General features: G+C 39.8%; 4 protein-coding genes and 1 long non-coding RNA gene across 14 annotated transcripts; 2 read left to right on the forward strand and 3 right to left on the reverse strand.

Moving 5' to 3' along the window:
* Positions 1–606: 606 nt before the first annotated feature.
* Positions 607–6809, reverse strand: LOC135676776 (TATA-box-binding protein). 6 transcript variants are annotated; one of them, XR_010514417.1, is made up of 10 exons: positions 6128–6808; positions 5124–5211; positions 4379–4450; positions 3385–3435; positions 3187–3231; positions 3001–3093; positions 2510–2611; positions 2298–2427; positions 2008–2108; positions 607–1784 (listed from the first exon to the last, which is right to left on the reverse strand). XR_010514417.1 is itself a non-coding variant. In XM_065188316.1 (8 exons), exons 1-8 carry the CDS (start codon positions 6202–6204, stop codon positions 2353–2355), a joined length of 603 nt encoding a protein of 200 aa, XP_065044388.1. In that variant the 5' UTR covers positions 6205–6808; the 3' UTR covers positions 1901–2352. The 6 variants fall into 6 exon arrangements, 2 of the variants coding, with proteins under 2 accessions (XP_065044388.1, XP_065044390.1); XR_010514416.1 differs by having other exon boundaries at positions 2008–2427; XR_010514415.1 differs by lacking the exon at positions 607–1784 and having other exon boundaries at positions 1901–2108.
* LOC103988860 (NADPH-dependent aldehyde reductase-like protein, chloroplastic) lies at positions 950–1917 on the forward strand. Its single transcript, XM_009407528.3, has one exon. It carries the CDS (start codon positions 950–952, stop codon positions 1766–1768), a length of 819 nt encoding a protein of 272 aa, XP_009405803.2. The 3' UTR covers positions 1769–1917.
* Positions 6810–7411: 602 nt separating the features above from the next.
* LOC103988859 (uncharacterized) lies at positions 7412–10065 on the reverse strand. 3 transcript variants are annotated; one of them, XR_001978507.2, is made up of 4 exons: positions 9811–10065; positions 8990–9154; positions 8066–8174; positions 7420–7969 (listed from the first exon to the last, which is right to left on the reverse strand). It is a non-coding gene; the product is annotated as an uncharacterized LOC103988859 (long non-coding RNA). The 3 variants fall into 3 exon arrangements; XR_010514419.1 differs by having other exon boundaries at positions 7412–7969; positions 8066–9154; XR_671984.3 differs by lacking the exon at positions 8066–8174 and having other exon boundaries at positions 7421–7969.
* Positions 10066–11327: 1262 nt separating this feature from the next.
* Positions 11328–13689, forward strand: LOC103988858 (cation/calcium exchanger 1). The gene has a single exon (XM_009407527.3). It carries the CDS (start codon positions 11916–11918, stop codon positions 13602–13604), a length of 1689 nt encoding a protein of 562 aa, XP_009405802.2. The 5' UTR covers positions 11328–11915; the 3' UTR covers positions 13605–13689.
* Positions 13690–15235: 1546 nt separating this feature from the next.
* LOC135585108 (granule-bound starch synthase 2, chloroplastic/amyloplastic-like) lies at positions 15236–22033 on the reverse strand. 3 transcript variants are annotated; one of them, XM_065188319.1, is made up of 9 exons: positions 21827–22033; positions 20692–20958; positions 19642–20149; positions 19366–19430; positions 19032–19109; positions 18837–18947; positions 18623–18667; positions 17838–18011; positions 15236–16629 (listed from the first exon to the last, which is right to left on the reverse strand). In XM_065188319.1, exons 1-9 carry the CDS (start codon positions 21944–21946, stop codon positions 15673–15675), a joined length of 2325 nt encoding a protein of 774 aa, XP_065044391.1. In that variant the 5' UTR covers positions 21947–22033; the 3' UTR covers positions 15236–15672. The 3 variants fall into 3 exon arrangements, with proteins under 3 accessions (XP_065044391.1, XP_065044393.1, XP_065044392.1); XM_065188321.1 differs by lacking the exon at positions 21827–22033 and adding an exon at positions 21668–21820 and having other exon boundaries at positions 19642–20015; XM_065188320.1 differs by lacking the exon at positions 21827–22033 and adding an exon at positions 21668–21820.
* Between the last annotated feature and the right edge of the window lie 370 nt (positions 22034–22403).

Here is a 22403-nt window from a genome sequence, read left to right on the forward strand (position 1 = left end):
TCAGGTCAGACCGAAGCAGGCGACCCCCGCAACTCTTCGGTCTGCATGGCCTAGGAGACATCACCCGAGAGCAGGTGGCGTTAGTTCGTGTCCCATCATTATTATTACCCTCATCAATAGACATGAAAAACAGCAAGTAATGTAGACGTCGAACAAGAACACGTAATCGGAACGCCTCATTATCAAACCCCATCGAGGCAAGCAAGAACAAAGAATCATGGGAAAATATGTATAAGAAATTAGAGAAGATAATGTTTAAATTTCATATAATTAGTTTCGGGTTTACGCTTTATCTTCCACTCTTACCCTAGATTTCTTCCATTTACACCTATTTTGGGTCAATCTTAAACAGGATCTCATAAATCTACATCTCATTTAGAGTTTGAGCTATATCTATCTATGTGGATCGAGATTCATTTAGATCAATGATCCAAGCAAGATACGATCCATATCTTGATGAATTTAAGCTAGATCTTTAATTTTGCAGCAAAAATTAATTCTCGTTATTTGCGAATTTGATCATATATTGATAACTCTTTAAATAAGAAAAAAAACCTTATAGCTCATGTATTGTGCTTCGAGAAGTTTGCGTACGTCCGTCGCAACTTTATGTCTTAGAATGCACTATGCTGACATAGAAAAGAAAATAGAGTACAAGATCGATTAATTCGACTCCCAGTTCTTTGATAATGATTTGAATCCAATGCTCAATTAGTTTTGCTACTACTTTGTAAGCATTAGATATTTATACCTCCGAGGTGATGCATGAGTCCGCCGTTCATGTTGACGCCATGGATGCAGTAGCTGTCGGCAGACTGTTGTGGTTGACCGGCGACAAGTAGACCAGAATTCTCGATGGTCGTTTCCCCTTATCCGACGCTGCTACAGCCAGTTGCCTTAGAGCTCTCCTGCGAAGAGAAACAAAGGCACAGGCTGTGAGTGGGGAGATATGGCGGCTGCCGGCACCGCAGCGATGGAACACCGCCTGCAGCCGTTGAAAGGCCGCGTGGCGATCGTGACAGGCGGCGCAGGTGGCATCGGCTCGGCGGTCTCGGCCCACCTCGCCTCCCTTGGCACAAGCGTCGTCATCGGCTACGTCGGCGACCCGAGCCCGGCGGAGAAGTTGGCGGAGGCGATCAACACGACTTACGGGGCTGGCGATGGCCACTCCGGCGGCCCCCGGGCCATAGCGGTCTCCGCCGATGTTTCCAACTCCGCCCAAGTCAAGTCCCTGTTCGACGCAGCTGAAGCTACCTTCGGCGCCGACCTGCACATACTCGTAACCGCTGCCGCCGTCAACGACGCCCGATACCCATCGATAGTCGACACCACCGAGGAAATCTTCGATCAGATGTTCGGCGTGAACGCCAAAGGCACGTTTCTCTGCTGCCGGGAGGCGGCGAACCGCCTGGTCCGGGGCGGCGGCGGGCGGATCATCACCTTCTCGTCGTCGGGGGTGGGGGGGCTCAGGCCGGGATTCGGGACGTACGCAGCGACGAAGGCTGCAGTCGAGGTGATGACGAGGGTGCTAGCGAAGGAGCTGAAGGGGACGCGCATCACGGCTAACGGGGTGGCCCCGGGTGCGACGGCGACGCCCATGTTCTACGCCGGGCAATCGGAGGAGGCCGTGTCAGCGTGCACGGCGGAGATACCGCTGGGCCGGCTGGGACAGCCGGAGGACGTGGCGCCGCTGGTGGGCTTCTTGGCCAGCGATGACGGAGAGTGGGTGAATGGGCAGATCATTCGTATCAATGGTGGCAATATCTGAGATCGCTGCAGACGAGCTGAATGCTCGATAATGATCCACAGAGTATTTAAGTTCGATGAAATAAGAATGATATGTTAAGCTTGTCTTACGTTTTAAGATCATTCCAAGGAGGCAAGAAAGAATAATGCAATATGGGAAACTGTTAATGACATGTTCTTATTCATATCTTGAAATCTTAAAACAAGCAGTTTTCTCATACAACTCTTCGACAGGATGTACAGTCTCGAAGAAGAACTCACAGTACAGGTATTAACTTAGCTCCCTCGCTCGTGTCGCCCCAAGGATGTCTTCCATTTGCACAGATCTGACTCCAGGATATTACCACCAGTCTGATGGAAATCTGCTCAACAAACACACATTTTACATCAATATAAGCTGACTAGATAGTAAATAAAGCGTGAATCCCGGCTTCAGTACCGATGTGTACCAACAATAAACCAAACTGAATCACCCAATATCAGCTGGAAAAAATATTTCAAAAATTACACTGACCAATACAATACCGGTCCTTGCTCGGATCAGTACTTACTGCATGCAGATATTTAAAAGCATAGGTGAAAGAACTGTCAGGCTTGTTGATCTTATCATTGCTGGCTTTTCCTGAACTCAGTTAGAACTGGATATATGTTCTCAAATGCTGTATATGTCTCATCTCTCACCTGATAAAGAATTCCAGGTACATGAATCAGATATGCCGAATTATATAATGAGGTTGTGAAGAATGTCAGTGCAGAGATTTACCTTAGCTCCAGTAATAACAATTTTTCCTGAGACGAATATGAGGAGCACAATCTTTGGCTGCTTCATCCGGTAGATCAGACCAGGGAAGAGCTCTGGTTCATACTGCGAGAAGCAATCAGCATTCCACAATGTTGAACATATTGCATCTAGAAAAAAGTTAGGTTTACAAAACCAATAAAGAGGGGAAGACGCAGTGAAGGGATTCTAAAGGTCATGTGCTTTGCCAGTGCCAGTAAATCACCCTAGCAGAAAAGAAAGGATGAGTGGTTTAAGAAAACAGATTGGCTCTACAAAGTTGCAGTGTAGCTTCATAAAAAAAGATGATTAAGCTTAATATTTATTATGCTTATCATTATCAGAAATGAGAGAAGTAGATGATCTGAAGTAGGGGAAAAGAAGAAAAATGAATCAATGATAGATCAAAATAGTGCAAAAAAGCAGCAAATCAGCAAAAACCAGCCGTAAAGCTCATCCACAGATCAATTACGTACACTGCAAAAGGCACCGTGAGAATATGCAAGGCCCTCAAGTCTTATTGGAAATTTGACATCACATGAACCGACAATATTCTGAATCTTGAAATCCTAGACACCACAGTAGAATGTTATACTAAGATAGAATACATAAGACACAAAAGTTAGTAGCAAGAGAGGAAGCAACAACTTAAGAGCAATTACCTTAAATTTAGCAGGAAAACCAAGTTTTTGAATTATTCTGGCGTACTGAAAGGCCAAGGACACGAGTAAGGAAACAACTCCAAAGTGCAGTTGCAGATACATAGACTCGAACAACACGATCTTAATACTCTGCTAGTACTGGAAATTATGCTTTGAAGCATTTAAGAGTAAATAGAGTCACAGTCTAAGTAATCAGACCTTCCTTGCTGCAAGTTTGGATTGGTGCTCACTCTTCGCTCCAGTACAGACCTGCCATGTGGATCTAGAAAGTCAGCACAAAAACTATAACAGTGGAACTGTCACAGAACTTTGTAAAGCAACAATGCCAGTATAATAGCTGTGATGTTAATTTGGCTATTGGATAATGTAATGGGTGCAACATCATACCATTTCATGCAACATTAATTTGACTATTACCATTTCATGCAGCCTATTACATTACATAATTTCCAGAGTGTTCCACATGTTTCCTCATAAAAATGGTGACCCCATGAAGCTCCTGACATTACAGAGATTGGAGCATATCAATGTAGCCAACCTTGCCTTTGTATTTAATATATTGTTTCCATGACTTGAACTTGAGGAACTTTATCATTGTAAAGCGGCTCGCCATCATGGATTCAGTATATTTAATTTCTTGCATAATCATATTTTTATAGAGTAATGAAGCAAATAAAACAAAGAAGTATATAAGATGTACAAATAAAAAGGACAATTTCATATGTACTTTCTAAGACATGGAGAATTTGGTGTGTACCCTACTAAAGCTGCAAATATTAGGAATGTGTCTTTAAAGTTAACAATCTTTCATATATATCCAATTCTTTCACATATACCCATCCACAATTTCTAAATGGAAGGATATTCATTAAATTATGTTAATGTTAAAGGGTGTCTATGATATATTTCAAAGGATGTTCACCAAAGTTTGTAAATTTTAGAGGGGTATTTGCAACTTTAGGATCTATGAAATAAAGGTACCTATGAGTTTGCCAAAAATAAAAGACACATGCTTCCTTTCATTTAAAGCGAATGTCAAAAATTAAATCTACAATAAAAATGGGCAAAGAAAAATGTAACAGTAGATTAAATCTATTTTGATGTATTAACAGGTTAATAAAAGTAGTTGTTGCACATCCACTACACATGAAAAATCCCAAAATCTACAAAAAAGAACAATAAAAATAATTACCATTTTTCCTGATGCAAATATTAATGCAGTAGTTTTTGGCTCTCTTATTCTCATAATAACCGCGGCAAAACGCTGCACAAAAGAACAAGTATGCAAAAATTAATGAAGCATTGATTTACTGCACTTGTATAATGCAAAGTGTTTTAGTGCAGCATGAGACTATCAGCTGTCAACCTCACATAAACCTCTTGTTAATGCAAAAGGAGATTGCAAGAAAACCTAAATCCTAATAAAAATGAAAAATGGTCTACTCTATAAAAAATTGTTGCAGATTATGCTCATGCCATTAAGGAACCTAGCTTTTTGAGTTTGGAATTTACTTATACATGAACAAGGTAAAAAAGAAATAAGATGAGCTTTCTTCTAGAACAATGTTCATTTCAAATTATAGACACAAAAAGGATATCACTGTGACCAAGTTAACGCACAAGTCACACAATCACCAAGTGATTAATATGTGACATATGTATGTACTTCAGAATTCAGATTCTATTCAGCATGTCATTGAAACTTCATAATCATCTCAGTAATTACATATGGAGCTTTCTGTACAAGACTTGCTTCCTTTCAAGTTGGTCTTTTGTGATCTCAAACACTCCCAAACTGGCCTTAGCTAGGTTCGAACATACTTTAGAATCATGTGCAACGAGAAACTAAAAAAAAAATATCATTATGAATGACTAACCTTATTAATGCAGAACACATATTATGTAAGTGTTCAATGTTGCCTAATGTTGTTTCATACCTTGGGGTTGTACTCAGCATTACGAGCTTGTAGAGCAATTGCTTTAAGATCCAACTTGCAGTCCAAATTAACAGTTGAAACAATATTCCTGGAGAGTTGAACAGAAGTCAAAGAAATTCATGACAATTTATCTGGCTATTTATTGCAATATCAGCTAACAGCAGCATACAACAGTTCAGACTTTAGTGATAAGCACAGGAGGTCAGCATTCTCTAATCAACATACGTATCCTACCTGTGGATATGTAGATAAGTTCGTTTTGACTATCAAAGCAGTTTTTATCAACAAGTACTGTCTTGTGCAAGAAGAAATGAAAGATTGTAGTGGCAAATCAAGGTGAGAATTCCTAAGAAACTTTGTTCATGCTTCCTTTTGATGCACATAAAATAATCTAAACTACCAAAGTATAATATTACTATAAATAGAAGATCCAAACTAATAAATAGGTCGAACAACCAACAACTTGTATGCTCATATGGTGGCACAAAAGTAGGTCTAAACAGGTAAAAGAAAGAATGCAGTGCTTAAAGACAATATTGAAGATCACAACCAGTGAACATTGATTAGAGAGCAAATTCAGTAATTCTTTTCTTTGTATGTGTGCAACCCGTTTCATCTGGTTCTTCACGTTATTCTGAATTCACTTGCAACATGAAAAAAGGTGAAGCTCAAGCAACTGATCATCACCCAAACACAAAGCCCAAGCAACTGATTATCATCAACCATGGAAGTACTATATTCAAGCATAAGCACCTGGATCACAGAATCTTTCAACAGAAAACTGAAAAACAAATCATAGGTCCATTAGCATTCAATCGCAAGTCAACATATTATTAAAGTATAGGGAGCAAAGTCTGGAGGAAGATGGTTTCCCCACGATCAGACACAAAGGGATATCTGGATTCTTTAAGCATCCCTATACTGTTATACAAAATTTAATGTGCAACTTTAGTCCAAAAAATATACTGCATTCTTTAGGGAAAACGAAGAGACGAGAGACCTACTGAAGCGTGGGAACAATGCCAGAAGGGTGCTTGGAGAGATCGACCGGTTGGCTCCCTTCCAGGCCCTGATCAGCCATGCTCCACTTTCCAAATCTTCCTCCTAAATAATCAATCAACACCAACGTTCTAGAATATATATAGCTTCGCTTCTCCTCAACCCAATCAACGCTCTTCAAAATCGCACCTTTATATTTCCAATCTCCTCAAATGACCTTACTCGATCTATAAAGGACCGATCTTAAAAAATATTCCACCGACACACAGAAATCACCAAATATTTGCTCCTCCAAATCAACAACAGGCCAAATAGCGGAAATCTAATACGCAGCCGACAAATATAAAAGGATCAGCACGATCTATTAATTTGCCGGGTCACTCCGGGGACTGGAAGCAGAAAATATGATCAAACCGTAGCAGGAACGAACGAGACATAATGATCTCACGATCTGACCCAATTCGACATAAAATCCGCCGGCGACGCCGCAAATCCTCTCAGCTCGGGCGATTGGAGGTCGGAGACGGACGGATTTGGGCGGGAAATGGTGACGTAGGCGGAAAAATTCCAAACAAATGGGCCTTTTATAGGGAGAGGAACAGATCCGGCGATAAATACCTCTGAAGGAGAGAGAGAGGGAGAGGGAGGTTTTGGGGAGGGGTGGGTAGCAAATGGGACGAAGCGGATGTGCATTCTCTCCGCGGGATAATATTTAGGGCTACATTTTGCACATAAGCCCCGCAGATTAGTCATTTTGAGTTTCCTCGGCGAAGATTCCGGAATGCACGTGGACCTTTCTGATCTAATGCTGCGTCCCTAACCGAATCGACCCTGAGAAATTACCCGGGTGCAGGTCTATTGCGCATAAAATGCAGCGGGACCCACATATGTGGGGGCCGGAACGTAAAAATTATCGAATACCTCGCCCGTGACAGATATTACGGGCGATGACAACCACACCACGCAACTTGACTTTACTGAGTCACCCCTAAGACGTTGCAGGGGTGTTGCGGCCCGTTGGGGACTAGACGATTTGTGGGACCAAGGACAAAAACAGCGAACACATCAACCCCAACAATTTTTAGGGGTGATAAACCCACGCCGATTCATTTTTTTTAAGATTCTCCAATCCTATTTATCAACTACATTAGTTGACATCTTCGATAAAATACATTTAAATAGCCATTAAACACATTTCAAGTCCCTTCTAACATTATTGATGGATTACTGGCGTTTCAGTATCTCATATCATCAAATCAATCAATAAGAATACATCATTTCCTGCTTATAAAAATAGATCACATTTTAAGTACAAATTCATATTACTTCAAAATTTTCAAAACTGTCAAACCTACAATACAAAGAACACTATGATTTATCCTACATAGTTGCAAACAAAAAACCCTAATTTTATTTGACTAATACAACATTGCTAAGAATGATACTTTGATACTGATGACAGCCAGCACAATACGGTGTCGCAACCCTAAGCTGGCACGATTACATCATAGGAACAATTCAGGAAACTCGTGCATGAAACCTTCTGATTGAGAACAATGAAATGTTCTGATGTTCAAAACCAGTGCACCAGATTCAGAGAACTGCAAATCTTCCCTCGAAAGCAATTACTAGTGCCACAAAGCCACTGGCTTCTGTAGCTGAACTTTGCTCAGATATCCGTTGCATCAAAACTTTGTGTGACATGCATGGCTAAAAACGGATACGACACTTTTAGCTGCAGCATTGTCAGTAACAATGCTCTTAAAAAATCCAAGAAGAAGTTAATCCTCATCCATGCTAGTCGATTGATCTCTTTTTGGCCCACCTGCTGACTTGGCCTTTATGATCTGCAAACATAGTATAGGTGTCAATGCAACCGAAATGGAGCCAAAAGTAAGGCAACTACGCGAAGGCAGAAATTTCAGCAGCTTAGCTAAAATTACCGATGCGCAACGAGTGAATTCAGAAGGAACCATGAGATTGAAATGTGACTCAGTTGATTAACCCAGAGAAGAGTACAGGCAACATCAGCAGCATATTCAAAGACTATATCTGTCACAAAGGAATCGGGGATTCGTGTGGTCAATAACTATTCCAAGCTACAAGTTTGAGCACCTTAACCACCTTATACACAAAAAAAAGGTAAAAGAAAGCACCACTCTCTAAAGACATTGATCACATTTGACTTGTTAGAAACTCTTAAACAGAAATCCAGAGATCCATATATCGGTTCGAAGAATAACAATCAATATCATGTTCCAAGCCAGATCACCCTACAAGTTACAAAAAAACCCAGAAAGAAAGGGAGAAAGAAAAAGAATGAAAGAGGAACTTCCAGTAACAGCATACACTTTCTTCCGATTATAATACTGGTTTAGCAGATGCAAACAGCAAAAGTATTGCAGCTTCCAGTTCAACGACTAAATAATTGAAGGAAAGAGATGTCGAGAGGGCCTAACTTGGTTGCATAGATGTATTAGATATTCATGGTCAAGACATCCTTGGAGACCCCTTCTTTTGCTCTAGCATTTCCAGCAGCATGCTTGGCGAACAAGCAAGATATTATCTCCAATGCATTAAGCCTGGCATTTTCAGCAAGAGTTTGAAGTCCAAGCTACTCTTATCTACTATGGTAAGTTAGAGATTATGATACTCGGTTGAACCATCCAAGTATCAAGTTTGGTAAGTTAGTCCAACTTGTTAATAATGAGTACACTGTCTACCCCTCAGTCTATACCCACTCCTAGGAAGAGCTAGTTTTCTGTCCTGTGTTTTCTTTCTTCTTTTGTTAGTTTGGGTGTTTTTTGGGGGTATCTTGGATTTTATAGGTCAACAATGAAGTAATATAGGATAACGAAAGAAAGAACCTTATTAATTGCTTTCGTATAACCACTTATTATTTCACTAGGGTGTGGCCCGATCACCAATCTCCTCCCGCTGGGCCTTTCCTGCTAGCACCAAAATCTTTGCAACAGGATGCTGGACCTCAAGCTCATCCGCTATTGTGGCAGCATCACTTGTTTTGTTCTTACCTAACAAGTTCACAAAATAAAAAAGAATGTTAATTAAATAAATGACAATAAGCCCAAGAAAAGAATCCAAACCAAACAAAATTTCTATCTCAAAGGCCACTGATGAGTGTGGCCCCATGATAAGTCTATAAAAAAATAAAAAACAACTAAAAAAGTGTGAATCACAGCATCACCTCTCCAATCTATGTCAAGCTAACCAAATAGAGTAAACCAGGAATCCAAAGAGAAATAAAACCACAGCTAGTCTTCTAAAATTTTTCGTAGTAACTACTGATTCGTTCCATAGATGAAATTATTCCAATACAAAATTTCACCTATGGATGGCCTCTTCTAAGAGAATGAGACATCCATGCATGCCTAACATTCTTTGCGATATTTGAATTTAAATGATGCAATGAGTATCATACAACTATCAGCTCCAAGGCACAAAAAGGAGACAAGGGCCTATTACATTACATTCAGAGAGCAAAATGTGACATAACAACAAAAGGTGAACTCCAAGAAAAGGGCAATCTTGATAGACTGAATTCTAATGGTAAGTGAATAAGCGTTTAGACTATCAAGATAACTACAACAGAAAGGCAATGCAACCTCAGACCCCCACTAAGGAAAAGAAGGGAACTGTGAGCGTAACGATATCGATGAAGGAAACCCACCGTTGGGACCGAGGGAGGTGCGGGTGATGTAGGAAAGCTGCTTTCAGGCGTCGATGATGTTCCTGAGGACGGCCTCGTCGAGCCCCGGGAGGTGCTCGTGCCCTTCCTTCAGCATCGCCTGGAGGCCGTACGCCGGCAACCCAAACGACATCTTCCCCTCCCCTGGTGAAACCGAGACCGCCAAGGAGAAGAACAAAGAGGGAGCAAGGAAGGAAGGAACCAGAGATCTCGGATTCGAAGAAACCCTACGCTCGAGCGGTCTTCACGTGACAACCACGTGAGGGCGCCTCCCCCTCTCTTTCAACGGTGATGGACTCGGTCCGGTTCGGGTCGGGTCAAGTAAGTTACAATCCGACCCGATCTGAATACAATAAGATCCTTCACATATTTTGTTAACATTTACTTTGAATTTTTTTAAAAAATTAAATAGTATAAAATAATAAACATTTCTAATAATTTATAATACAATAATTTTAAAAAGAATAACAATATAAATTAAATTGATGAATAATAGGTAAATCATTCTAACCGATGTATTTTGTTCACTCAATACTATATATATATATATATATATATATATATATATATATATATAATATTTTGTTAGTATATTAGAGTTTTAAATAGTCAATAATACACTCCACTGGATTGACTAATAGAGAAGAAATAGTTTCTTTTTAATTGGAAAAAATAGAAATATGCAACGTTTTACGAGTTGGCAATGATACTTACCGATGACACAATGAGAGAAATGTGGAATATGTCAAGTGTTGTCTATATCAAAAAATTATTCTGAAATGATTCTTGTAAGTTGTACACTTGTTGCTTCCATCACAAGCATGTGTGCCACAGGCAGTAAGAAACAACATCACCGAAAGAAAGAACAGCTGTTTGGAGGATACATCAGCATCGGCTCCATGAGGTGATTCCTCCTTGGTTTATTCCCTCCTCAAGGAACTGAGCCAATCACCAAGTTGCGTGAGGGCTAGGGAAGTTGAACTCAGCATGCCGCATGATTCATGTCCAACCGGGTATGCTTCATCTCAGCACCATTCTTCCGGTGGTGATGCCATTCGACTAGCTTTTTCTCTGTGAGGGTTTCGACTACTTTTAATCTCTGACATGGTCATCAAGTTGTTTACATGCTTTGATGCTTCATTCAAAGGCATTGTGTACTCACCTCAGAAACCTCTTTAAACATAAAGTTACTGGAGATGTCAGATTCACTGAATCGCCTACAAAGTGTTCTTTGTAAATCCTCAAAGCAAAATATGAGTCCACTGAAACAGGAATTTGGCACAAGAACACACATTTTGGCACAAAACATCTGTCATTTAGCTTGTTCTTGTTTGGATTATGCAAAAAAGATATTTTTTTTCTGTTCTTCTGTTAAAGGAAGCGCATGCAATACAAGTAATGTGAAAACTTTTTAGCTCGCCATGTTAAAACATTTCATTAATCAAGAATGATTATAAGATATATATATATATATATATCAGTGTCTCATTCATTTGCAAGCTGTCCGGTTGAGTTTGGCCTTTTTAAAGAACTAATGGCCTATAAGTATGTACAGGATCTAAGAGCAGACATGATATAGTTCCAAACCATATCAAAGAAATAACTTCATATGGAGATGCATGCATATGGCTTTCGATCAGGCAGTCTTCCTTGACCATTTTGCTTTGTTTCAAAGGTCAAGCCTTTTTTGCAGCATCCTGTTCTCCGTAACTTTGGTATGAGGGCTCATGCTTTCGAGCAGTTGATGTGAAGGTATCAACCACCACATCTTTTGGTGACAAGATTCTCACTTAAGATGGAGACACATGAAAGAAACTAGATACGAAGGCATCCAAATTACCCCCCTCTCCATCCTAACTTTAATGGTGTAAGGTTGAAGGATCCTCTCCCTTTTTCAAGATCTTTCTTTGGTGTTCTTCTTCTTCTTCTTCAAGACACCTTTCTCAGTGATCTGAGCATGTACTGGATGACTAGCAACCTGAGGTCTCGAAACATGGACTTCTTGTTCTCCAAGACATGGTAGTATATGCTCTCTTCAGCATCCAATCTGTGAACACCTTCAACCGCTCTTGGACATACATCCTTGAATGGCAATCTCCTTCCCTGTTCTTTCAGCTAAAAAGGTAATCCTGATCTTCCTCAACATATCGTTTTTGGCTGTGGGGATTTTCTATGTTTCTATCCACCTTGATACATCCCATGCAATTCTTCAAAGATCCACAAAACTTCATCTCAGAGATTCCAGTAAAGGTTGTCATGACATCTGCAAAGGCAAGTCGGTGCTCTTGAATTCTGAAGCCCGATTCTCTCAAGGCTACATAAACTATCTCCACATCTTCTACTGTGTTTATGGCAAGTATCCATTCTTGGGTTACGCTCTTCTGATTCTATGGCTTCTGGTTCTCTTTTATCTTCTTGCGGATACATCTGCAAACTATTTCTGCACAAACTTAGAGGGCCTGTCCACACTCTTGAAGCTCCCTCCCACCATTGCCGGAGCGACCCTTCTTTCTTTAGGAAACGGCGCTCCCGACGCATTCTCTAGCATTGTCTCCTTCATGGGCGCTGGTTCAGGTGTTGTAGGCCTCAACAGCGTCTTAGGTGGTTCCTTCTTTGTGTCTTGTGTGGTTGTCGGAATCATAAGCACCTGTGTCAGCTCCCACGAGTATCCCATCGACAAGTCCAGCTTTGTGAGAGACCTTCTATTCTTCCTCTTTGTCCTCTCGGTCCTCCTTGTGATACTAGTCATAGGAAAGATCAATCTATGGGGTGCCATAGCTTTTACTTCACTGTATCTTGTCTATGTGTTGCTGGTAGCTGTAGGACATTTCTGCAGGAAGGAGGAACAGGAACAGGATCTCTCATGCAAAACAAGACAGAATGCTGACCTGGAAGCTCCTCTTCTGGAGAGTTTGGAAGACCATCAGCCAGATTCAACAGAGAAGGAAACTGCCTCAACAAGTGAATCAGATGGTACCAGGAGCAATCCATCAGCTTGTTACCACTGCAAGAGAATTGTACGGTGTTTAGAGCTGCCTCTTTCTCTGCCTAGGATGTTGACCATCCCAGATGTCAGCAAGGAGAAATGGTCCAAGCCATCTGCAGTTGCTTCGGTGACACTGGCACCATTGCTCTTGGCAGTTCTGGTGACTTGTAAGAGGAAGGATGCTGGCTCAGAGGAAAGCCTGTCGATATACATTTCTGGTGGACTCGTGGGGCTCGTGCTGGGCATTGTTTGCCTGGTGAAGACCGAGAAGGGCAGACCTCCGACAAGGTTTCTCTTCCCATGGCTTGCTGGTGGCTTCCTGATGAGTGTAACCTGGACCTACATCATTGCGCAGGAGTTGGTCTCTCTTCTGGTCTCGCTTGGGACTGTCATGGAGATCAGCTCCTCGATTCTGGGGCTCACAGTCCTGGCCTGGGGCAACTCAGTGGGGGATCTGATTGCCAGCTCGGCAGTGGCACTGCATGACAGGCAGGGTGGGACCCAAGTTGCAATGTCTGGCTGCTATGGTGGGCCCATCTTCAACACCTTGGTGGGGCTGGGTCTCTCCTTTGTGTTCTCCTCATGGAGTGCATACCCCACACCTGTGGTCATTCCAAAGGACCTCACACTGTATCAGACGATGGGGTTTCTGATTGGTGGCCTCCTGTGGGCCCTGGTCATTTTGCCCAGGAGAGGCATGAGGCTCGACAGGGTTTTAGGCTCTGGCCTGCTCTCTATTTATTTCTGCTCCTTGTCTCTAAGAATGGTTCAGTCTCTTGGACTTGTGTAACTGCAACAATAGCCAGAAAGGGCCTGTCAAAACCACTATGGAAGCATAGAATTTAAGGGAGAATGTTAATGTTTCCTTCTATTCATGAATTTTCTTCTGCTCAAATGTTTGGTAAAGTTCATGTTTGCTGTCAAATTGATATCTCACAACTCCACTTCTCTGGCACATTTCCTCAAACACCTAACCGCTGCAGGATCTAGTTCTGGTGTAGCATTTACCTTTACCCTCTTCCTCTCGAGCACTACCTCGATGTCCTAATCTGGAGTCTGCATCTACACTGTCATACCAATAAAGAGAATAGTTGACAATGTGGTGCATCCTTCTTTTTCTGCTGCTTGTTAAAGAGACTGATCATGGCTGAAAAAATCTTGAAATATCAACATCAGGAACAAGACTAATATGGTTTGGAATTGTGAACCTCACCACAATCCTTGAAGCTGTAAACATCAGGAACTTTATGCATCTACATATCCAACCAAATCAAGGTGCATCATAAAATACAGTGTTAGTCTCTAGCTTGATTTAGATTGAACGTTCCATCTTTTGGGATATCAATAATTTCCTCAAGAAAATTAAACTTGGGATATCAATTCTCTCTCCCATTCTGCAATCAGAAACAGGGAAAAATTAGACAGAAGCAAAAGAAAAAGGAAGTTTCCTACCCCTGCAAGATGCTGGATGGATGAGGTACAGATTGCTTCCGCTACATTTGAATGCATGTTTGCGAAGTTCTCCAAGGTGACCTATTTCTTCTTTTGTTGTAGAGGTAGAGTCATTTATTTGTAGCCCAAAATCTTCGGACTGTTTTAAGAGGCCCAGAGATGATGAACCCTAATTTCGAGAAAACCCCAACAACAGATTACGATGTTAGCATCAGATCCAAACTCCTTTACATACAAAGAGTTTGGCAAGTCACGAGGGCTAACCAATCAATGCAGGAAAACGAGGTTTTGAAACCACATGCAAGTTCATTTACTCTCCCGAGGCAATTCAACGCTAAGGAAGATGACATAGACACGCTGCCCGAGAGTCGTTCCCATGGAGACGCTCTTCGGCTTTGTGTTCCGTGCTTCGTCGGCAATTAAACAAACACTTGGGGTGCGAGGGATCGAACGAAGAAGATGCACACGGTGCAGTGATTCTCTACATGCTCGTACGGCAATGAGGAATTTTTTGAGTAATGCTCAGTAAAGGAAGACTTACCACTGACATTGTTGCTTGAGATCCAGCTGCTGTGAAGACTGAGTTATTCCTATTGGCATGGGGAAGGGAGGTTCCACTTAGGTCGGCAATGAGGAATGAAGAAGATGCCAGTTCGAAGTCTCAACTTGTAACACTCCAATACAATAAGACATTGCCAATATATATAACTAAAAAGTGCATTATAAATGTCAAAAGTAGGAACACCAAATGTTCACCTGCGTTTCCATTTCTGACAAACTTGACAACCAGTGGAATGCGTCAGAATCTTATGCAGGTCGAGTGCAGTTTCCAGTGATGAAGGTATAAAATCACTGTCGAGAAATAACTCTCTCATAACAACTTCATATGAACTGTCAATGAGGTAAAATACAAAAGACCAGCATAGCAGAGACATGGGAGGGGGGGGGGGGGGGTGGGGGGTGGGAACGTAGAATGAGCAAACAATATTTTGATGTTCATAGACAGTAACAGATATAGAACAACTTTGCTCCAAATTTACAGCCTAAAGAGCTAGAGCATTTCATACAGAAGCCTGCACAAGATCTTACAATTTACACCATCTTTTACTTGAAAGAACTAATCAGCAAGCCTGCACAAGATGTTACACCGACATGAGAATTACTTACAGTAGAAAAAATCATCAGCTGTCAACTCCTCATGCAATACAGAGGAGATGGATTACCAAAGGATGTAGAAAATATCACCAAGATGTGATCAATTTATGGACTCGCCATCGCCAAACAGAACAGATATAGAACAACTTTGCAGCTGTGCCATTGCTTAGAAGCCTCACCACAAGTTGTGAAAATTCAACAGGATGCTAAATGAAATGCTGTGAACTAGAGAACCGACAAGGGCAATGGAATCACCATTGGTACTTGGCAGCGACAAGGACGTCTTCGTAGCGCTGAGCAGCATTATCCCAACTTAGGTCTTGCATCATCCCTCGCCTCTGTAATCCCTCCCAACTGTTCTTGTAATTTCTGTACGTGTTCAGACAATGACCCAGTGCCTCAATCATCTTGTTCGCCTCTGCCCTCTTAAAGGTCCATCCAAGACCTGTCTCATTGAATGGATCGAACTGTTTTACAGTATCTCTAAGGCCACCAACAGCATGCACAACGGGCACAGTCCCATACATCATTGCATAAAGTTGGTTCAGCCCACAAGGTTCAAATCTCGATGGCATCAGTAGCACATCAGCACCTGCCGTGAACCGATGAGCCATCTTCACAGAAAACCCAACCCATCCCCTGACCTTGTCATGATGCTCACTTTCAAATTTCCGAAGCATATCTTCAAGGTCTGGCCTTCCAGTGCCCAGCATGATTAACTGTAAATCCTGATCTACAAGCCATGACATGGCATCCGCTATGAGATCTACACCTTTCTGGTCATCTAATCTTCCAATAAAGGAAATGATAGGAACATTGTCACGGACAGGCAGACCAAGCTCACGTTGTAGAGCAGCCTTGCATTGGGATTTTCCCATTTGAAGAGTTTCCAAAGAGTAGTTGGTGTAACCATCAGACTGTAGGTACATATCAAACTTCGGATTCCAACTTCGGGTATCGATTCCATTAACAATTCCTTGGAATTTCCAGTCATTGTCATTAATGATCCCATGCAGTCCCCAACCACCTTCAGGTGTTTTTAACTCCCAAGCATAACCATGGCTAACAGTAACCAAACGATCAGCAGCTTTTAAACCAGCTGCAAATATATTAAAATGTTCACCACCAACAGGATCGTAGAGTTTGAAAAAGTCCATGTAGTGGCCTGGCAAATCCACATAGGAGAAGTCGTCTATTGGACCACGACCCTGAATGAGAAATCTGTATTAACATATTGGGAAATGTAATCTTAAAGTTGCATCAATTTTCTAAATGGAAAAAGATGGTTCCAAACCTGAACTGGAAGAAGATATTGTTACATAGATGTTAAAGAAAAGTAAACCAAGCAACCACTATAGGTCAATCAAGTGACGATGTTATGCAAGTCTAATTACCTTGGTTTCATTTCTGTCACCATTTTGTTGAATCTTGAAGGACACCATAATGTCCTTCTTAGACATAACAAACAAAATCTACATGTATTCTATTTATCTACAATTTCTAACTAATTCAATGGCAAGTAGACAACTTTCTAATGGTTGAGTGCTTAAAATTTTCAATTCTTAATAAATAACAACTAACGATTAAGTTACAGTATTCAATATTCAATCTACAACTACAGCCTTGAATTTAAATGATTCGAGAATTCATTTGTAACCTGCAATTTTCAAGAATGTATGTGAAGAGTATCCAACATGCCATCACATTTAGCTGGAATAGTTCATGTAGAACAAAGAAGAAAATAATATAAGCAGGAACAAGAAGTCTTTTCACATTTGTGAAAAGTAAAGTTACTAACAATCGAGCATCAATTGAAGGGAAATAATTCGTTAGGGTTTTGGACGACTTCAAAAATGATCTATAAATATTCCAGAAGAGGTATGTTAGTACAGATAATTAGTACCAAAAGAAATAAAGAAAGACCAAATAAGATTCTGTTTTGAAATAAAAAAAGGTTATGGCCTTGAATCAACAAATCATATCACCCTTAAAGTAGTTTAACGGTGCAAAAGAATATACTTGCCTACTCCAGAAAAAGTTCATTATTGTTGATATCATAAATATCATAATGTATTGGCCGAGGATATACTGTTTATCTTAATAGTGTGATAAAGAAATTATCAATGATTGAGAACTCTTCTTTGCAACTGCAGAAGGTTTTCAAATTGAATTGAATTGTCTTGACCACTATGAACATTATGGGTTTAATTAATTGACCACTATGTCCGTGTTTCTTCAGTTGTTGGTGTTCCAGAATAGTTGGTCTAGTTGGCTAACAATATAGGCCATAAACTATTTTATGGATGTACATAAAAATTGGTCAAACCCAACAGCCCAAGAATAAGAACATCATACAAGAAATAGGAACAAAAGAAATTTGTCTGATACTGAATACCATAAATGCCCAAGGATATACCTGGTGTGCTATGTTGTGTATCACCAAAACACAGCGAGCATATATCATCAGCCCATTATCACGGTAATATGCCTTCAAATAAACAGGAAGCAGGGAAGTATGCCAATCATTCGCAACAAAAACCAGATTCCCATCTCCATAGCAGGTGCCACCACATGGAACATGCCAAGGAACCTGAAACAACTTAGACGGCCTTCTTCAGACAACATTTAAGTTAAAAAGGGGCATATTGATTGTTATGCTCTTATTGTTAATGGTTGTTATCTTCTTATAAGTTTCATATATGATGAGCATAGTTTATCAATATCATACAAACTACAATGTATGAAATTTCAATAACATATGTAAAAAAAAACATATATTACTTATCAAGATCATGATGTGCCTTATCCTACTTTTACAAGATTTGTCATGTTGCCACATCTAATCATGTTGTTTCCAAGTCCCATGCATGTGACAGTGACTTCATAGCTTGCTTACATTCCAGAAATTCTTACTACCCAAATTCTAAAAGTGCCTTAGTTGATGTTGTCAACAACTCCATATGCTTCTCCCTCAAAAAAAAGAAAAAGAAAAAAAAAGAAGAAAGAATGTTTACCATCGACACACAATTGACTAGAACTATTTCACAATTTCCAATCCATATGATCCATGAACTTTGTCAATTGAAATCATGTGCATTTCATTATCTTTCAGGATAGTTGGATATATCCAAGAAACAAATATTTGTACTTGGTTATCCATGTCTCACTAATTATAATTAGCTAACGAATAGCATGACCAACCTCAACTGCTGCCTTGCAGAACAAAATCATCCTTTTCAAAATGTCCTGCATTCCAAATATTAAAAGAAATTTTAGATGGAAAAAAGATTTTATAATATTGTTATTGCTAAAACTATAAAAACTGAGTACATGTAATATAGTGTTCAGAACAATTGAGACACTAATCATGATTAATGTGTCTAAAGAAGCAAGACAAAATATGAACAAGGCTTACCAGTCGGTTTCCACCATATATATCATTTCCAATGTGGCGAAAAACAGGGCTATCGATAAAAACAAAATCGACACGATCAATAAAGGCATGATAATACGTAACCTCCATGTCCTGTAAAACAAGAAGAAAGGCTAAGAAAATTATATTATATCTGCAGGATGTCTCACTCTAAAAACTCATGGAACAAATGAATACCTGCCCATCGACCTTGTACCTTTTCCTAACTCCTACTTCCTTAGGTTCAGGATAGTTGCCATATCTTGGTGCCACTACCTAAAGCAACAAATTGTATGCAAAATCAGACAATGAGACAACTCAGTGTTTCAACTTTGAACAACACCAGAGGCAGATCAAATTTGTTCTGCCTATGGAAAAGAAAATTCAGAAACATATTTTGAAACTTGTTTCACATTCACATTCTTCTAAACTGACTACTTCAAGCTATGTGCAGAGGCAGGAATTCACTAATGGTATTTCACTATTTTGCATGAGTTAACATGATGAGATAGCAAGTCATAGGAGTGAGTACCATAACTCGATGGCCTCTCCTGGCCAAAGACTTAGGTAAAGCTCCAACAACATCTCCAAGCCCACCTATTAAAAATCATCAACCACAGTCAGTATAAAGAAAAAAAAGTTCAAATAACTCAACATAATAGTTAGATACCAACAGGCAGACACCTTTACAATAAAAGATTAAAAGAAATTAAGAGAACATGAAATCAAGTAGATTTTCTGCAATGATAAAGATGCAAAACTTATCAACGAGAGATGATTTCATTAAATTATAGTGGAAAATAAGTGCCTGTTTTAGACCATGGAGCACATTCTGCAGCCACCACGATGACATTCATGACATTCGGGCCAGCCAAAGGTGCAGAGTCCATAATTCCTTCCTCAGGTGGCACCTCTTGTTGCTCATTTGAACCTTGCATACCCTCTTCTGCAGAGACCTCAAGGATCTCATCATTCATAGTATAATATTCAGACTCTTCAAAAATAACTGGAGGCATATCCTGAGGCTGAGACGGCTCCAAATCGGCTTCTCTTAGCAGTCCAAGAGTTTCTGCCACAGATTGTTCAACTTCTATGCCGTCTATTGTTTCCTCCCCATAATCAAGAACATCAGCTTCAGTTGTCTGAGCATAATTGTCAGAATAACTCCAAGGGTTGTTTGTCCTATCAAAATCTTCATCATTATCTATATCCATGTTCGAGAAAGAACTATAATTCTGATTGTAAGAAACTGTTTCCTCTTCTTTTGTAACAAAATTATCTTTTATAGATGATACAAATTTTCTCCTTTCAACAATCTGCATTAAAGTTCAGGAAGTTTAGCATTTGTATCAAGTTTAGTATAAAACAAAGAGCAAAATCTATGGAGTCACTGAACATAATTGGTGATATCAACAAGGAAGTTTGGGTTGTGCTTTAGCGGAGGAAGCATAACAAATCCCCAGTCAGTCAATCGAAAAGAAACTCAATTATATAACTTATCTCAGATATCAAAGAAGAATGTAAACTATGAATGATAAGGTGTAAATAAACATAGAACTGGTTTAGTAGCATGTTAGAGAGAGTATCTTCAACTTTTAAGGTACTTATGATATCAAAATAGATGTACTTATTTTCTGATTAGTTTCTAAGCCAAACCATCCCTAAATAATAACAATGCTGTCATGGTATGTACAAAGAATATAGAAACACATGTTTGTCCAAATACAACTAGTCAAGTTGGGAGACCCCAAGAAGTAGTCTGACATAAGACAATACATCGAACCAAGAATACAGATATGTTCAGGCACGACCATATTGAATTTAGAGAAAAGATTCAAGTCAAGAAATAAGAGAAAACCTGTCGCAGCAGGTTCTTCTGTATTTCCAAGACCTTCTTGCTCTGTTTGATGGTAGCTCGAAGGGCATCATCAGTGATATCCTCATCATCTTTGTCACTGTCCTCTTGTCCCTCGGCACTGCTGCTTCTCCTAATTGCTCCTGGGGGATTTCCCTTCATTTGGTTGATTCGAACCAATCCAACCGATAGTCCATGGTAGACAGTATTCATAAACCTCACCGTGCAAGCACTTCCATTATAATCAATACAATTGAGTCGGATTTTTCTCTGGAGATGAAGTAAAGAAAACCAAGGCTTGAAATCAATAAGTCCATTTAATCCTAAAAGGTTAGCTACAAGCATAAGTCTCTAGTTCCTACCAAAATTATGCAGAAAGCAGACAAATAAATAAAAAGAAAAAGGGCCAATATTTTATATTTCAGAAATTAACTCATGAGACAGAATTCATCATTTGTCAGGGGAATTTGCACCCTTTTTCCTTTCATAACCTTTACAAATTCAATAAAATTAAGTTTAAAATTAAAGATAAAGACTGGAAGTTAATTTTCTGATATTTGAATATTGCACATCTTCTGAGTGAAGATGATAAGAAAAAACAAGGTGCAACTCAGCGGGCACTGGTTAAAATGATTTAATCGGTTGAGGTGAATAAGCCATGAAGGTCCAAGAAAAAGCAAAAGCAAACCGTCATTGCCGCAATGATGTTAAGACTCGATTCAGAATTTCGATTACCTACAGATTTTAAGGCTTCAGGGATCTGCATATCGTGTTCTACGCGAGGAGAAATAATTATACGAATGATTCATTTGCACGAAATTGAAGCTAAAACAAGAAGCATAAAATGACTTCAAAAAGAGAGAAAATAAAAAAAGAAGAAAAGTGGACCCATTTCTTGGAACCCCAAAAGAGATTTCGTTGAAGATTACGACCTTAAGAGACCAAGAAAACGAAAAGGGGGGAAAGAAAAGATCGTTACCTTTCTAAAGCAACTTTTTCGAGTTGCAAGAAGGTTTTTCTACCGAAAAAGTTACAAAACAAACCGTTCTTTCTCTCTTTTTCCGAGAGCGGAACGCCTTTTCTTGGACTCCTCAGGGGCGTGCCGCCCCAAAAATCAAGGCGTAGAGAGAGAACTCACGGTGGGGAGCGGAGAAGGGGTGAGCGGGCGCGTCGCAATGTGAGAGAGGCGGCACGCCACCGCGCCGGCGCGCGATGACGCCGGTGGGACCGGCGGGGAGGAGAGGAGTTGGGAGAACATTTCGGGCCGGCCGGAAACGAGGTGAACACGGGCGTCTTTCTTCTTCTTCTTCTGTCAACCGCACACGGTGGATTGAATCGCTACACTTCCTTCTTTTTCCTTGGTGTTATTTATCCTAACAATTTTTTTTGTAATATATATATATATATATATATATATATATATATATATATCTTTAAATATTAATATATCATAAATATTTCTCATTCATAAATATTTTTAAAAACATAAATAAAGAAAATAAAATTCGAAATTACGATAATCTCTCAAAAATTTTATGGCTAAGGTAATAAATAAATATTACTAAAATAAATCAAATAAAATTTTCAATATACACTATCACTATCAAACTAATATCTTAGGTATTTTATAAATAAAACTCATATCAATAATATTTTATATTGATTTGCTCATCAAGTCTTGTCGATCTAATCAATTTCCTAAAGAACGGACATAA

This window comes from Musa acuminata, chromosome BXJ1-6, assembly GCF_036884655.1.
Source record: "Musa acuminata AAA Group cultivar baxijiao chromosome BXJ1-6, Cavendish_Baxijiao_AAA, whole genome shotgun sequence".
In the NCBI taxonomy this organism is placed as follows: Eukaryota; Viridiplantae; Streptophyta; class Magnoliopsida; order Zingiberales; family Musaceae; genus Musa; species Musa acuminata.

Excerpts from the sequence above, each read along its gene's own strand:
- LOC103988860 (XM_009407528.3), top strand. The coding sequence starts at position 950 with ATGGCGGCTGCCGGCACCGCAGCGATGGAACACCGCCTGCAGCCGTTG.
- LOC135676776 (XM_065188316.1), bottom strand. The coding sequence starts at position 6,204 with ATGGCTGATCAGGGCCTGGAAGGGAGCCAACCGGTCGATCTCTCCAAG. Across the intron at positions 5,212-6,127 it reads GGCATTGTTCCCACGCTTCA|GAATATTGTTTCAACTGTTA; the intron begins GTAGGTCTCTCG and ends TCAACTCTCCAG. Across the intron at positions 3,232-3,384 it reads CCAAACTTGCAGCAAGGAAG|TACGCCAGAATAATTCAAAA; the intron begins GTCTGATTACTT and ends TTGGCCTTTCAG.
- LOC103988858 (XM_009407527.3), top strand. The coding sequence starts at position 11,916 with ATGGCAATCTCCTTCCCTGTTCTTTCAGCTAAAAAGGTAATCCTGATC.
- LOC135585108 (XM_065188319.1), bottom strand. The coding sequence starts at position 21,946 with ATGTTCTCCCAACTCCTCTCCTCCCCGCCGGTCCCACCGGCGTCATCG. Across the intron at positions 20,959-21,826 it reads CCCCTTCTCCGCTCCCCACC|AGAAAAATCCGACTCAATTG; the intron begins GTGAGTTCTCTC and ends CTTCATCTCCAG. Across the intron at positions 18,948-19,031 it reads GGTACAAGGTCGATGGGCAG|GACATGGAGGTTACGTATTA; the intron begins GTATTCATTTGT and ends CTTGTTTTACAG.